Source organism: Cricetulus griseus (genome assembly GCF_003668045.3).
Source record: "Cricetulus griseus strain 17A/GY chromosome 1 unlocalized genomic scaffold, alternate assembly CriGri-PICRH-1.0 chr1_1, whole genome shotgun sequence".
Classification (NCBI taxonomy): Eukaryota; Metazoa; Chordata; class Mammalia; order Rodentia; family Cricetidae; genus Cricetulus; species Cricetulus griseus.
Window position 1 is genome coordinate 95,496,539 of NW_023276807.1, and position 14,281 is coordinate 95,510,819.

At 38.6% G+C, this 14,281-nt stretch overlaps 1 protein-coding gene across 1 annotated transcript in view; it reads right to left on the reverse strand.

Moving 5' to 3' along the window:
- Window positions 1-1,036: 1,036 nt before the first annotated feature.
- The window catches only part of LOC100767606 (ATP-binding cassette sub-family A member 13), a 406,786-nt gene continuing 393,541 nt past the window's right edge, over window positions 1,037-14,281 (reverse strand). The window contains exons 61-63 of the mRNA XM_035452975.1: window positions 4,309-4,414; window positions 2,102-2,239; window positions 1,037-1,087 (exon numbers count right to left, since the gene is read on the reverse strand). Coding sequence (XP_035308866.1) covers window positions 1,037-1,087; window positions 2,102-2,239; window positions 4,309-4,414 — 295 coding nt within the window. The remainder of the gene's footprint in view (window positions 1,088-2,101; window positions 2,240-4,308; window positions 4,415-14,281) is intronic.

Genomic DNA, 14,281 nt, shown 5'->3' on the forward strand with positions numbered 1-14,281 from the left:
GATTTTACCATTTTATTAACTGTAAAATGTTATTATTATTTCAATAGAGTCTATGGGAGCTCTATCTTTGAGGGAAGTACTTCTGAGAGTGACATTTTCTAGAGAACTTTTGAAAAACACTGAAAGCTCCATGTTGTTTTACTATGTGCTGTGTATGATCCTTCTAGTACTAAGTTTTGCCCAGGGCCACTGGCTGCCAACCTGAGTTGTGCATGTTTAAAACAGGGCATTTGGCCACAGCCCAGGGATTTGAGAGTCTCTCTCAGAGATGTAGCCTGAGCACATGAGTTTCCACCAACCTCCCTGTGAGGCTAATGCTGTCAACATGGAACCCTCCACAATTCAAAACAATGGGATTAGAATTTTAAGACAACAATTAGTCATACAAATTAACAACACAATCCATGTTTATTTCCTTCTATAACCACACAAAATAATTCTGTAAGATTATACTAAGCATGTTATAAATGAAAAATGTCTGGATTGGCATAAAGCAGGAAAGCATATGGCAATTTCTTCAGGTCACACCATATGTCATTCAGTTTTTGGAAGAATTTGTCTTTAAATTGCCAGGTGTTTATTTTAAAATGTGAAAATATAAAAATAATTCATAATAACTTTTCTACACAAATGGGTAGGAAAACTCCTACACAGTCTATTTAAAAGGAAGATGCATTGTGTAGCATGGGTAGTCTAGGGTGGCCTTCTTGGCTCCTGAACTTCTTAGTTTGGATTCTATCAGTTCATTGTTGTATTTGTCACAGAGAATCTGTCACCCACCTAGCTTGGTAATCAGAGGGGAAAACATCTCAAGGAGTCTATATTGGAGAATAGCCTTTCAGTTGGTTGGTTATTAATAAGCAAAGAGTTTCAAGTTAGAAACTGAAGGAGAGAATTCATGACTCCCAAGCATTACTTCCCAATCCTCAGCTGTGCCCATGTCTGGTCTTTGATGAACTGTCATGAAAGACAGGCTTTCTCTTCTAGTGCCTAGATATGTGATCAGTACAGAAGGTTGTCATCAGTGGATGGGCAGTCAACAGGAAACTGGACTTTGCAGTTGTTCATTGGCAAAATTAACAAAAACCTGAAAGAACATATGAAAAAAGTTACTAATTCATAAGAATTGGACCTTTTGGTATTTTTTTTCAGATACTGTTCAACCATCAAAAAAAAAGACCTAAGAATTCTGCTGTGAGATTACATATTCTAGATATGGGAGGGAAGTTAAGTTCCATCCATGAAATATCAACAATATGGCAGCCTAAACAAGGCCTGAATAGCAACAACACCAGCTGACATGTCAACATAGATGGGTGAAATCTCACATGGCCCCACTCAGAGATGAAGAACTATAGGCAATTAATAAGTGATGAGAGAGGCAGAATCAGTCTTCCCCAGAAGGGAGAACCCTGATTGGATATTGGCTATTAAGTGTTCAGCTCTAAACCCATATACATGCAAATAAAAATAAATGGGTTCAGCAGAATTAATTTATATATTTACACATATGCATATGTAATAATGATAATGCACACAAGAGGGGCCAGGAAGAAGCAGTTGGAGAAAAAAATGAAGGAGGTGGAATGATGCAACTATATTTTAATTAAAAATAAAATAAATTTTTGAAAAAGGCAGACACTGTAGCTTTATACTACCCTAATCCATTGAGCAGTCAGCTCCAGGAATGAGGACAAATAAGCCACCTGGAAAGTATCAATATCTTGTAGTTTCAATAATTTTACATTTCTAGTGCTCTTAGTACAAGCAATAAGCAAGCACTTATTTTCCTCAGAGTCAGCTCTCGCCCTGCTGCAGAATCAAGTCCATCATTTGGGATTGCTAAATCAGAAAAGGGAAGTTTAACAGAAAGGACTGTCCAGTGCCTTCATGAGCAAATGAAAGCTCTCTACACTGAAGCACATCTGATAAACAAACCTTCCAACTTTCACCATCCTCACTGGACTTTTGGAAAAAGTAAGGCAAATTTTAAAAGAGGTGGTGTGCTTAAGAAGCAATCTAATTGATTTTTAAAGTCTGCTGGATAAGGTTCAATCATGATATCCAAAAGAAGCATGTTGTGTTGTTTGAGGCAGCATACCTGCTCCAGTGTGGTCTGGCTGATGGAGTAATGCTTGATATTCAGGAGGCTCTTGTTGTTCTCCAGAACCTTGAACAAATCAGCTAAACACTCCCAACTTTTTTGCATATGGTATTCCAATAAATTAAGGCGCTGTCCCTAAAAGTCAGAAAATATGAGATGTCAAGAATAGAAATCATTGAGCAAACTTAATTAGACTACACTGCCTTATAAATAAATTCAAATGTATTTTATAGTCATGTATGTGCATGTGAGGACTAGTGACATGTGTAGGTTAATGTTGGGAGTCACTAATGAATGTTATTGCTGACTGTTCACCCTGACGCACATTAGACAAGTGGTGTCCACTTGCATTGAGATTATACCTTGCACCACTATGCCTCATCATGTCAGAAGCACTAGAAGAAGCTTCAGTGGCCAGAGGCTGCCTACAGATGCTCCAGAATGAAGCGGTAAATATGGCATAATCTGAGGGTTCCCTGAACTTCACAGGCATCATGGGATTCTCTGGTCCCAGCTGTGTTCTCCATTAGCTGAGAAACTTTTGGTAAGAAGTTTACTCAGTGATTCTTGTTTTCATACTTTCCCATAGAGATAATGACATCTGTTTTTTGTTTGTTTTTTTACTGTGTCTTTTAGAATGGTACTGAAACACAAATGATAGTGTTTCACAGGTTATTTGATGAAATGAATCAAGAATGTCAACTTAATGTCTATTACTTGTTAGACATTATGATACGTAAGAATATTAGTTACCTAAAAAAAAATTACAAATCATGCTGGAGAGTTAACTCCATGGTTAAGAGCACTGGCTGCTCTTCTAGAGGACCTGAGTTCAATTACCAGCATCAATACAGGAGGTCACAACTGTCTTTAACTCCTGTTCCAGGGGATCTAATTCCCTCTTCTGGCCTCTGGAAATAGGGGGACTGCAGGCACCTGGTGCACAAACATTCACACAGGCAAACCACCCATAACACATACACATAAAATAGAAATAAATAAACCTCAAAAAATAATTATATGTTAACTGTAGTGATCCACACCTGTGAGTTCATGCTTGAGAGCCTGAGGGAGGATGTTTGGTCCACATTTAGGTCTAACCTTACCAGGATGGTATGCTTCAGGCTAGATAGGCTACAGAGCAAGATTATGAAAAACATGCAAACAATAAACAAGAAAGAAAGGATGAGGAAGAGCTGTAATGAGTGCATTCAAAATTTGAACGTGTAGAACAACCTAATTACCTTGTCAAAATGCTAATTAAGATTCAGTGGGTGGAGCCTGACATCCCATGTGACTAAAGAATATCACCTATTGAAGATACTACTGGCCCATGCACAAAATTTGACCATAGCAACTCCTAAGATTATAGTTCCAAGAATAAGGTTCCTTTCATTTAAAAAAAATGTAGAAATTTCTAAGCTTATATACTGTGAAAATTACCAAATTTATAAACTCCATAAAAATATATAGAAGAAATTGACTTCTGCAATCCTCCAACCAAATGAAATGAGCTACAAAATGGAGCTGAGAAAATCAAGAAGGAAGTATGTGCAATCATAGTCTTCTTTGGGCTATCCAGCAAGTGGCCAAGCAGCCCTGCCTTCTCTCAGAGTGGTTGAGCAATGACCAGCATCCATGGTAATTTTGGTTGAAGTATTGTCAGTAATTCAAAAAGAAGCAAAAAGACAGCAGATTCTGTCTTTTTTGCAGTGTAGAATAAAACAGAAAAAAATGACCAATACATGTATAATGTGCTTTTGGCTATAAACAGCAACACAGGCTAGTAGGATTAACCTACCCATGTAGTTGTTTGATCCCACTAGAAATACCCCCTCCTGAAGTAAGACAAGAAACTTAGGAAACTCACAAGGCTCAGGAAACAGAAAGTTACGTAATTCATGAAGGCTTCTCCCAAGGTTATAAAATCAGAAAATAATAACAGGATGGAGGGGACTCTCTCGCCTTCAAGTGGTTCAGAGAAAACAAGGGGTGTAGTTTGAGTGACTAGTCACTCATCTTGTAGCTGGTCATTCAATGATACCACTGTCCTTGAGTAACTCACAGCCCTCTAAGTAACCCCAATAAACTCACTGTTTCACTAGGTTAGACATAATGGTTATCTTTCCTTTAGCTTGTCATCACTGCCTTGTCTTGAGTGAACAACATTGGTTCTTGAACTCTGGAGAAATCATGCAACATACCTTAAACTGGATTCCTGGAAAATGAAGCTTCAAGCAGTCAGAAACGACACTAGGCTGCCTCCCTTCCTTGTGGAGCCAAACTTTAATGGTATAACCATCACCAAACCTGAGTCCAATGAAGATATGGGTAGCATTACACATTTGTTCCATATTTTTATACAGTGAGGGTGCTATAAGGCAATTTGTGCAGACCTAGAGAACATTGGTAACGACTTTCAGTTGTTGGGGGATTTTGATTCTCAAATGTATAACATGGAGAAGTTAACTTTAAGTCCATTGTACAGTTGCTCTCACTTGTTTACATTGGCAGAGACTTTGGTTTAACTTTAAAAACAAATCAGCAACTCCAGAAATCAGTACATAGCCGATAAAAGAGCTAAGGTGAAAATGCAAATTGTGAAAGCAGAGTGCTGAGCTAAAAGAAGTCAGAGGTTGCCCAGGAGACCAGCATAGGAAGCACATATCTGCGTTTGTTGCTTCAAGGCCTGCAGTGATGAAAATGTGGCTGGGAGAGGATGAAAAGGAATACATAAGCAACCTAAGGACTTTTTGTAGGTTATGTAAAAATATTTTCCAGGTTTATGTCAACCTCAGTGGAAAATCTTTAATAACCAATTGAATCTAATTAGTGTTGCCAAGAGCGTCCTGGGTGTGGGGCCAGCATCTGGAGTTTGGTCTGCAAGAAAACTAATGTTCCCTCCTCCAGATATCATCATTTGTCCATAGGTCCTCATTTAAGGGTGGAGGCTCAAAATCTCATTTCCCCTCTCTAATAAAATGTTGAGGTACCATCTGTCTTTGAAGTTGAAGTGTGTTTCTTGTATGCACGGAAGGATGGATTCTGTCTTCTTATCCATTCTGCTAACCTGTGTCTTTTTATAGGTGAGTTAAGACCATTAATATTGAGGGATATTAATGACCATTGATTTTTCATTCTTGTTTGTTTTGGATTTGGTGGTGGTGGTGAAATTGTGTATGGGGTTCCACCCTTTTTTTCTTTTGGCTGTTGGTAAAATGGGATTATCTATTGTCAATATTTTTCTGGTTGTAGTTAACTTCCTTGGGTTGCAGTTTTCCTTTCAGAACTTTCTGTAGGGCTGCATTGGTAGATGATATGTATGGTTTGAAACTGGTTTTGTCATGGAATATCTTGTTTTCTCCATCTATATTGTTTGAAAGCTTTGCTGTGTATAGTTGTGGGGGCTGGCATCCGTGGTCTCTTAGTTTAGGTAGAATACCTGTCCAGGACCTTCTGGCTTTCAAAGTTTCCATGGAAAAGCCAGGTGTAATTCTGATTAGGTTTGCCTTTATATATACTTGAGCTTTTTCCTTTGCTGCTCTTAATATTTTCTCTTTATTCTGTATGTTTGGGGTTTTGATTATTACGTGGCAAGGAGACCTTTTTTGTGATCCACTCTATTTGGTGTTCTGTAGGCTTCTTGTACTTTCATTGGCATGTATTTCTTTAGGTTGGGAAAGTTCTCTTCTTTGATTTTGTTGAATATGTTTTCTGCACCTTTGAGTTGGATTTCTTCACCTTCTTCTATACCTATTATTCTTAGGTTTGGTCTTTTTAGTTATCCCATATTTCCAGGATATTTTGTGTTAGAGATTTGTTAGACTTAAGATTTTCTTAGGTTGATGAGTCTATTTCTCCTAGTGTATCTTCAATTCCTGAGATTCTCTCTTCCATCTCTTGTATTCTGTTGATTATGCTTGCATCTGTAGTTCCTGATCTTTACTCAGCTTTTCGATTTCCAGAATTCCCTTGGATTGTGCTTTCATTATTGTTTCTATTTCAGTTTTTCGTTCTTGAACTGTTTCCTTGAGAGATTTGTTGATATCTTTTTGGGGGGGTTGTTTTTCCTTCCATTTCTTTAAGGTATTTTTTCATGTCCTCTTTGAGGCCCTATTATTTTCATGAAGATGTTTATAAGGTCATTCTCTTCTGCTTCATCTGCATTGTAATGTTCAGGTCTTTCTGGTGTAGGTTCCCTAGTCTCTGGTGGTGTCATACTGGTTTTTCTTTTGTTGAATGTGATTTTATATTGACTTCTTCCCATCCTTTCTTCTGGAGGGTATAGCAGAAGTGTCTTCTTCTCTGGGTAGGCACCAGACCAGGGTTCCCTTCTGGTACATGGAAACAGATACAATATTCTGATGTCAGTCCTCTTCTCATGGATGGAGGCAAGACTGGTGCTGGGGCCTTGACAGCCTCTGGGTGTGTTAGATCTTGCCAAATTCGAATCCTGTGAGCAGTCTCCCAGCCTTAAGTGTCCCTGAGCATGGCAGCGGAAGCCAGACTGGAAACAGCCCCTAGCCTACCTGGTCCAGTAGATGGAGGCAGGACTGGTCCGAGGAGTTGGAAGTCTCTGGATGTATTAGATCCCATGGAAATGGGATTCCATGAGCAGTCCACCAGCCTCAGGTATCCCCAAGCAGGGCAGCACCCTTCCACTTTTACGAGGGTAACAGGGACAAAACTCAGGTTGGCAGATTTGCACAGCAAGCACTTTTTTCCAATGATCTGTTTGACAGTCTAATTATTGACATTCCAATCTGCTTTGGGTATTGGTATGTCAATTTCAAGTACAGAATATGGTCTCCAGCACTATTGAACATATTACTTCAAGATGAAAATATAATTAGCTTAAAGAATAAAAAAATGAAATACTTATGACTATCCATAAGTCCAATACTTATGACTATCATTTACTTACAAAGCATGACTAGAGAAAAATGGACATTTAAGTAAATTTCCCTAATGGGTAAGCCTTACCAGAGCATGTTTGTGCTTCTATACTTCGAGTCTATGTGATAAGGATGGATGGCTTAAAATTACAAGAACTCCTGTCTGCTGCCTTGGTTTCAGATATACATTGTTAAAATGGCATGATCCATTTGAGACCACCCAAGCGAGTTCTTGCCTGCCTTATCTCCAAGAATGGAGCAGGTAGACATCAAACAGTATAAATTGGAGAGATACTTTGTTGTTAGTTTAAGATTGATAATCTTTCAGGGTAAGCAGATTGTCCTGTGGGGTTAAAATGAAACAAATTTGAACCCTTCATAGCAGCAGAAATATAACCTAGAGCCATTACAGCCACTGCAGTTATGAAAATAAGTGCAGAATTTTCATGGATATGACAGGAGTAATTCCCTCTTCCTGTAACCAATGGGAGGCTGGCTCCAGTGAGCTCCATGATAGAGCAGAAGCCTCAGGAGTGAGAAACCAGGGAACCCTTTTTATGTCTCCAAGGCATCTTGTCGAAGTAGCTCAGGCTGCTATGCTCTTTGGAACTGAGAGTTAGGCTCTGAATTCTTTGTGTCCTCTTCTAATAGAATTCTGACTTCCATGTTGAACGCATGTTGAAGCCTGAGAATGGTTAAATTTGTTGAGGACCATCTGGGCATTTAATCTCTGGATCTCTAACCACATCTGGCATACGAAGAAAGTTTTATCAAAAAGCTACCATTGGTTGCAATTGCTATGGTGGCGTTTGCAGGCTACTGACTGCTTCTTTTCATTTCATGTGCTTGGGGCTTTGGCTGCCAAAAGTGGGACATTTATACAGTCAGAGTTTTGTTTCTTTAGTGGCTGTTATTGCTATATTGACAGAAGTCTGCTCTTTTTCCTAAAGGCTTGAGATCCCCACCCATCAGAGAGCTCTGCCATGAATGAGAAACTTTTTTATCTGGAAACCCTCCTACCACTATTGACCACAGCCTCCATCCTTTCTGGCTAATGCTTCTCATTTACACATGGCTAAGATGCCAGAGGACACTGATAAATACACATGGACCTAGACAAAGATGAACTACTTACCACTCATAACTGATCAACTCTAGAAATTGTACACTTATACAATAGGGCTGTACAGAGGATCCATATCAATGGCTATCTTGCTCCATAGAAGTGGCAGCAAGAGGCTGAGCAGCTGATTGACACTGGCCACCAACCCTGTCTTCACCAAGACTCCAGAGTGGGTGGACATTTCCATGCTTCAAGCAAGAAAGGCATAAGTCCAGGTGGTTGAAGGTACTTCCCAAAGTCAAGAGATAGGTCACAGGAGCTTTGAAGCATCTCCACCAAGTAGGCTCCCAGCTGTGACTGGGCAATGAGTCCAGGTGGAGGGACTCTGAGTGGCAATATGTTCCTAGCTACTCTGATACAATAATAAAGAGCTTTAACAAAGATGTTGGATCCTTATTGCCTGAATTCCTCTTACAAAATGCCTGACCCTGGAAAACCAGGTGAAATTTCCAAGCTCAGCTGTCACATCTAGACATGAGGCTAAGAAGAGGGACTGCCTAATAAGGTTGTTGGAGGACAGAATTAATTCATCCTTGTGAGTCATTTGGAACAGCTTTTGGCACTGTGTAAATAAGTAAATAAATAAAGAGTGTAATTTCAGCTCTGTGCAGGATTTTGCCAGAATGGAACATAACTCATTTGATATTGAGAAGCCCACAGTTTATTTGGGAAAGTTCCATGAATGCAGACAAGACAATGTGAGCATTGAGTGGAAAGAGAACCTCATAGCCACTTTCCTTGCAAAAATAGTTTGCAACCTTTATGGGTATATTTTGTTAATATATTATGAAAAATTCATGCTAAATTAAAAAAGTTGTCTGCTAAGTTCTCTATATGCACATATGCATTTTAATATTTTAAATTCATTTGAAGTTACATTTTATTTGAAGTAACTACTGCTAGCTTTGTTAGAGAGGAACAGAAGAAAACATTTAGTTCTTTTTTCTCAGAATTTTTTATTTAAATTAGAAACAAACTTGTTTTACATGTCATTCCCAGTTCCCCCTCCCTCCCCTCCTCACCTGCACCCCCCCACAACCCTATCCCATTCCCTTTCTGCTCCCCAGGGAGGGTGATGCCTTCCATGAGGGATCTTTAAAGTCTGTCATATCATTTTGTGCAGGGCCTAGGCCCTGCTCTATGTGTCTAGGCTGATAGAGTATCCTTCTATGTGGAATGGGCTCCCAAAGTCCATTCATATACTAGGGATAAATACTGATCCACTGATCTACTGCCAGAGGCCCCATAGATTGCCCTAGCCTCCTAACTGACTCCCACGATCAGGGGGTCTGAGTCTGTCCTATGCTGGTTTCCCAGCTATCAGTCTGGGGTCCATGAGCTCCCCCTTGTTCAGGTCAGCTGTTTCTGTGGGTTTAGTTCTTAAGAAAAATGTTTTCAAGAGAATATACCACTTTAGTACTAGGTAATATTCATGTATTTCTCTAGCAATACTTTGTAGACATAAAATTATAAAAACATGAATACGCAACAATTAAGAAAATCTTTACAAGTCATTAATTTATGACATATCTAATTCAGATATTAATTCATGTTTATTTTCTCATTTCTGCCCCAGTTTATCAATGATGTAAATTCCCTTGAGTACTTATTTGATCGCCAAGCTTTCTCAAAGACTAAAAGGTTTCAACATAGTGAGTCACATGTTGGTGTATACTTGATCCAACACTTCAAGATTACCTAGTATGCATCTTCATTTGTGTGGCAGCAATTACAAAAAGATAAGTTAATTGTAATATCTGCAGGCAAAGTTGTATGTAAAAATACTTTGGAATACACTTCTTTTCATTGTAATATGTGTAAAAATACTAAAACAGAAGCATGAATAGCACAGAAATAGAATGGAACACCAAACATACACACTAATTGAATGAAGAGGTACTGAAGCCGAATGACCCCTCAAGCTAGAGCCAAAGTCCTGGACTTTTAAAATTCTTGACACTAGACTCCATTTCTAAAAATATTTTTCCCAAATTAAAATTAAAATTTCCATGTAAATATGTTAATTTTATTCTCAACCATTAAAATACACACCCACAATGAATTGTAAGTGAGAAAATGCTTATTATTATATGAATTAAAATAGAAAATATTAGACTCAGTAGGCTATCAATTGTATAAACAGAAAAATTTCCAACAAAATTCTAGGACACTATTAGAACATTCTATGACTGTTGGTTACTATTATTTATTTCTTTACTTACTTCTGAACACTAAAATAAAGAACTCATACCAACATCAGAATTATAAAGAAACACACATTTTAGAAATGGTTTGTAAAAAATACAAAGGAAATATTCTGATGTGCCAAATTCTGAAAGTGGATTGCCATTCTGGGTTTTAAGTATGCCTTCTAACATTCACAGGCATAAAACTTCTAGGAGTAGAAACTAATATTTGAGTTCAAATAGTAAGCATTATAAAATTGTAACATCCTTTTAGCATTCTCTTTGGATGTTTCCTTATACCCAAATGAGTTCCATCATCTAATTCATAAGGAATCTAAACATATACACACACATGTACACACACACATATGTACACACACACACACACAAACACACACAACCTTGTTATGTTATTCCCAATAAACAACTGAAATATGAAACAAAATATCTTTTTTAAATGATATTTTCCTATTCATGATATAATGAGAGCACATCAAGGAGGGGGCACTGAGATCCTGGGCTCTTACATGAGCTCCCATCAAGCATGTGTATCACAGTGTTCCCAGTAGATACAGGAGCACAGATGCTTCAGACAAAGTCATCGGATTTCCCACTTCCTTTTCTCACTACACTACATCCTGATCATTCATGTCTGTGCAATATGCCAACTTTCAGTCATCTCCCTTCAGTAACTGATTTGCAATTGTTTGTCTCAAGGCTATATAAAGCAAGGGCAGAGAAAGAGTAGAGAATGACTCTAAGGAAAAGAGGCAGAATGTTGGCTAGGCAACAAATATATAGGTGGCTATGTGACATGAAGCTGGTATATCTGTATTGAAACCCCCTCAACTTTATACTAGTCCTATATGCTCTTTGTGATGATCTGAATGAAAATAGCTCCCATGGGCTCATATATTTGAATGTTTGCTCCCTAGCTGGTGGACTATTTTGGGAAGAATTATGAGATGTGGCCTCTGTTGGAGGAATTGTGTCACTTGGTTTCAAAAGTCCTTCCTGGGCCCAGTTTCTCTCACTCTTTCTCCTGCTTGTGGATGGTAAGCCAGTTCTCAGCTACTGCTCCAGCACCATTCATGCATGCCATAATGAACCCTGCCATGATGGTCACTGTCACCCTTTGGAACTGTAAGCAAGCCCACAAATTAAATGCTTTCTTTTGTAAATTGCATTGGCCATGGTGACACTTCACAGCAACAGAACAGTACCTAAGGAAGTCTTCTTCTAGAGAGACAAGGAACCAGTAGATTAGACAGAGATTAGAGTAGATTCCGAAGGATTTTGTATACCACCATCTGTAGCTCTGCAACACAAACATGGAACTAGAATCTCATTTGGTGCTAAAGGACTTATTTATTTCACACAGCTCAAAAGGATTAAAAAAACTTACAATATCAACATCCATAAGTTCAACTAAAAATCCAAGCTTATAGCAGGATGACTTCTAATGGCTAACACACCTCTGTCTTTAAACGACCACTGTGACAAGAGTATGTTCATTTCACTCCTCATAGCCACCTGTGCACTATTGCCCACAGATAGAATATTTTCTTCATCAGATGAACAGTTCAGAGGTCATTCCTGTTGTCACTTGTCTTACCTCCTGCAGTGCTGGCACAGACTAGCATTAATTCCACAAGCACATCTTTTCACCAGAAGTGTCTATGCTTTCCAACTTTCCTAAATTTGAGCTTAGAAAACTTTATAATAGTCATGTACACAGGAATGAAGGTTATATATCCAAGGTATGAACATAGAAGAACCCCTGACAATTATCCAATAATAATGAAAAAGAACAAAACAATGTTTCCAGTCCAGCACAGCATTCCTTCTGGGGGAGAACCATCTTTGATAAGAGCCCCAGAAAGCATCTGACTTTAAAGACAAGATCGTACAGGTAGACAACAAATTCTTCTGATCGTGCAGAGAAACTGACCCTGATACCTAACAGGCACACTTAGGGGAAGGGGAATTTGTTTCAGATCAGTTTCAGAGGGTCTCTGTTTATCATGGCAGAGCAGGCCTAGCAGAGTAACTCATGGTTGCAGGATCCTTTAGTGGCAACTGTTCATATCACACCAGACCAAAAAGCAGAGCATGGAACCAGGGGCCAGACATGCCAAAAACACTTTGTGTTAAATTCTCAAAAAAAAATTTAAATAAAAATATTTTGTAAAAAAGAAAAAAACTGTAAAAAGTCAAACTTGGGCAAGGTGTATGTATATATCTCAATACTAGAGCATTTGCCTAGTACACACAGGTTATCTGTGTGATCCCAACATAAAAAACAAACCAAAGATCAAAATCTAGCCCATGCCTGTGGGCTCCCCAGGATGGCTGTTGCCCCTCATGCTGCTCTTAGCAGGACTCTTCCTCTACCCTTCCAGTCTTATCTATTGGTGCTGAGTGCAACAGACCTTACCTTGGACTCAGAAGGAGGATGTCATTGCCTGTGTGAGACAGAACCATGGACTTTCCTGCCGTTGTCCCTAACATCCCTGCAGGTACCTTAGTATCTGATAATACACAGAATGCAGGGAATTCCTTGTTAAAATTTAGTATAGGATAATGAAAACAATATTTTCTTCTTTATTAAACAGCCAAATGTAATTCCTTTTTTCTTTTTCTTTCTCTTCTTCAGAGCAGTCAAAGGAGATCATTTGAAGACGTCACAGCCAAGTCAGCTGGACAGAAATTGGACATAGCCTTGACTCCAGTATCATCCAGCTTTTGTTCACCTCATGATCTGCCTGGCCATTTTGTTTTCAGAGTGATGAGGTGACAACCTAAAGATTCTGTCCCCGTCTGACTTCTTGAGTTTTATGATCATGGTAGTTTCTGATAAAATCCCTTCATTTTAGAGACACATCCAAATCCTGATATTAAGAGGACATCTTTAGAGTTGACAATATTATAAGAAAGATTTTTCATAATTCTTGATATTGAAAAGAAAAATTTTCCTCAACTTTTAAAACAGAGAGTTGGCATGTAACACAATGATTATGCATTAAGTTGAAATTCTGACATCATGGTGTCAATTTTAGTAATGGCTGAAGAAGAATAGAAGAATTCATAAGTCACTAAAATGTGATTCTAATAACTAGGCTAGTACCATTTACAGAAAACTTAATAGTGATACTAAAACAAACAAGCACACAATCAAACAGGAGCCAACATGGTCTTAGCATCCTTCAGAGATGCTAAGATATATTCAGAGGTATAACCCCCTTGACTCTCAGCAGGACACCACAGGCCCTTGGGTTAATATTATACACAACAGCTTATTTTCTTAAAGCAAAGGAACCAAAGATCTGGTTGTCAAACCACAAATTTCTGTGCTCTGAGTTCTGAGAAGACAAGGAGTTAAGAAAGTTACATCAAGTTATTTCATATAACAGAAACCAGAAGTGGTCACCAAGAAGTTCTCATATCCATCTCTACAAAGACAACAGAATTCAATACAATCATTGCCTTCTGACCTTTCATCTCATAGCCTGTGAGTATGGTTAAGAACACACCCCACAGAAAAGTGATAGTTATCTCATTTCTGGCTTGGTGAGTAATGGCCATAGAGACTACCAGAGCTTTTGTTGGGTCAGACTTAACAAGGAAATGCCACCATTGAGGTAAAGAGCCTTAAAGTCATCAATATGTACCTGCACAGCTACCATCTGTGCAGAGATGGAAGCTACAAGGACTGCTGTAATCTCCTGCAAAAGAGCAACGCTCATCAGTAGGCTTGTGGGGGGCAGGCACTTTATTCTGCTTTTCTGTGGTCATAAGCCTGTGTCAGCACATGGTCTATTTAGGAGATTGGCTTAGGACACATTTTAAGGTCAGTTTCAGAGGTTTTATTGTTAACCATTATAACATGAGATTCTGTACAAACAATTTTAATCTCTTCTAAAAAAGAAATGTGCCATGAGGTAAACGAATACTTGTCTAAACAGGCAGGAAT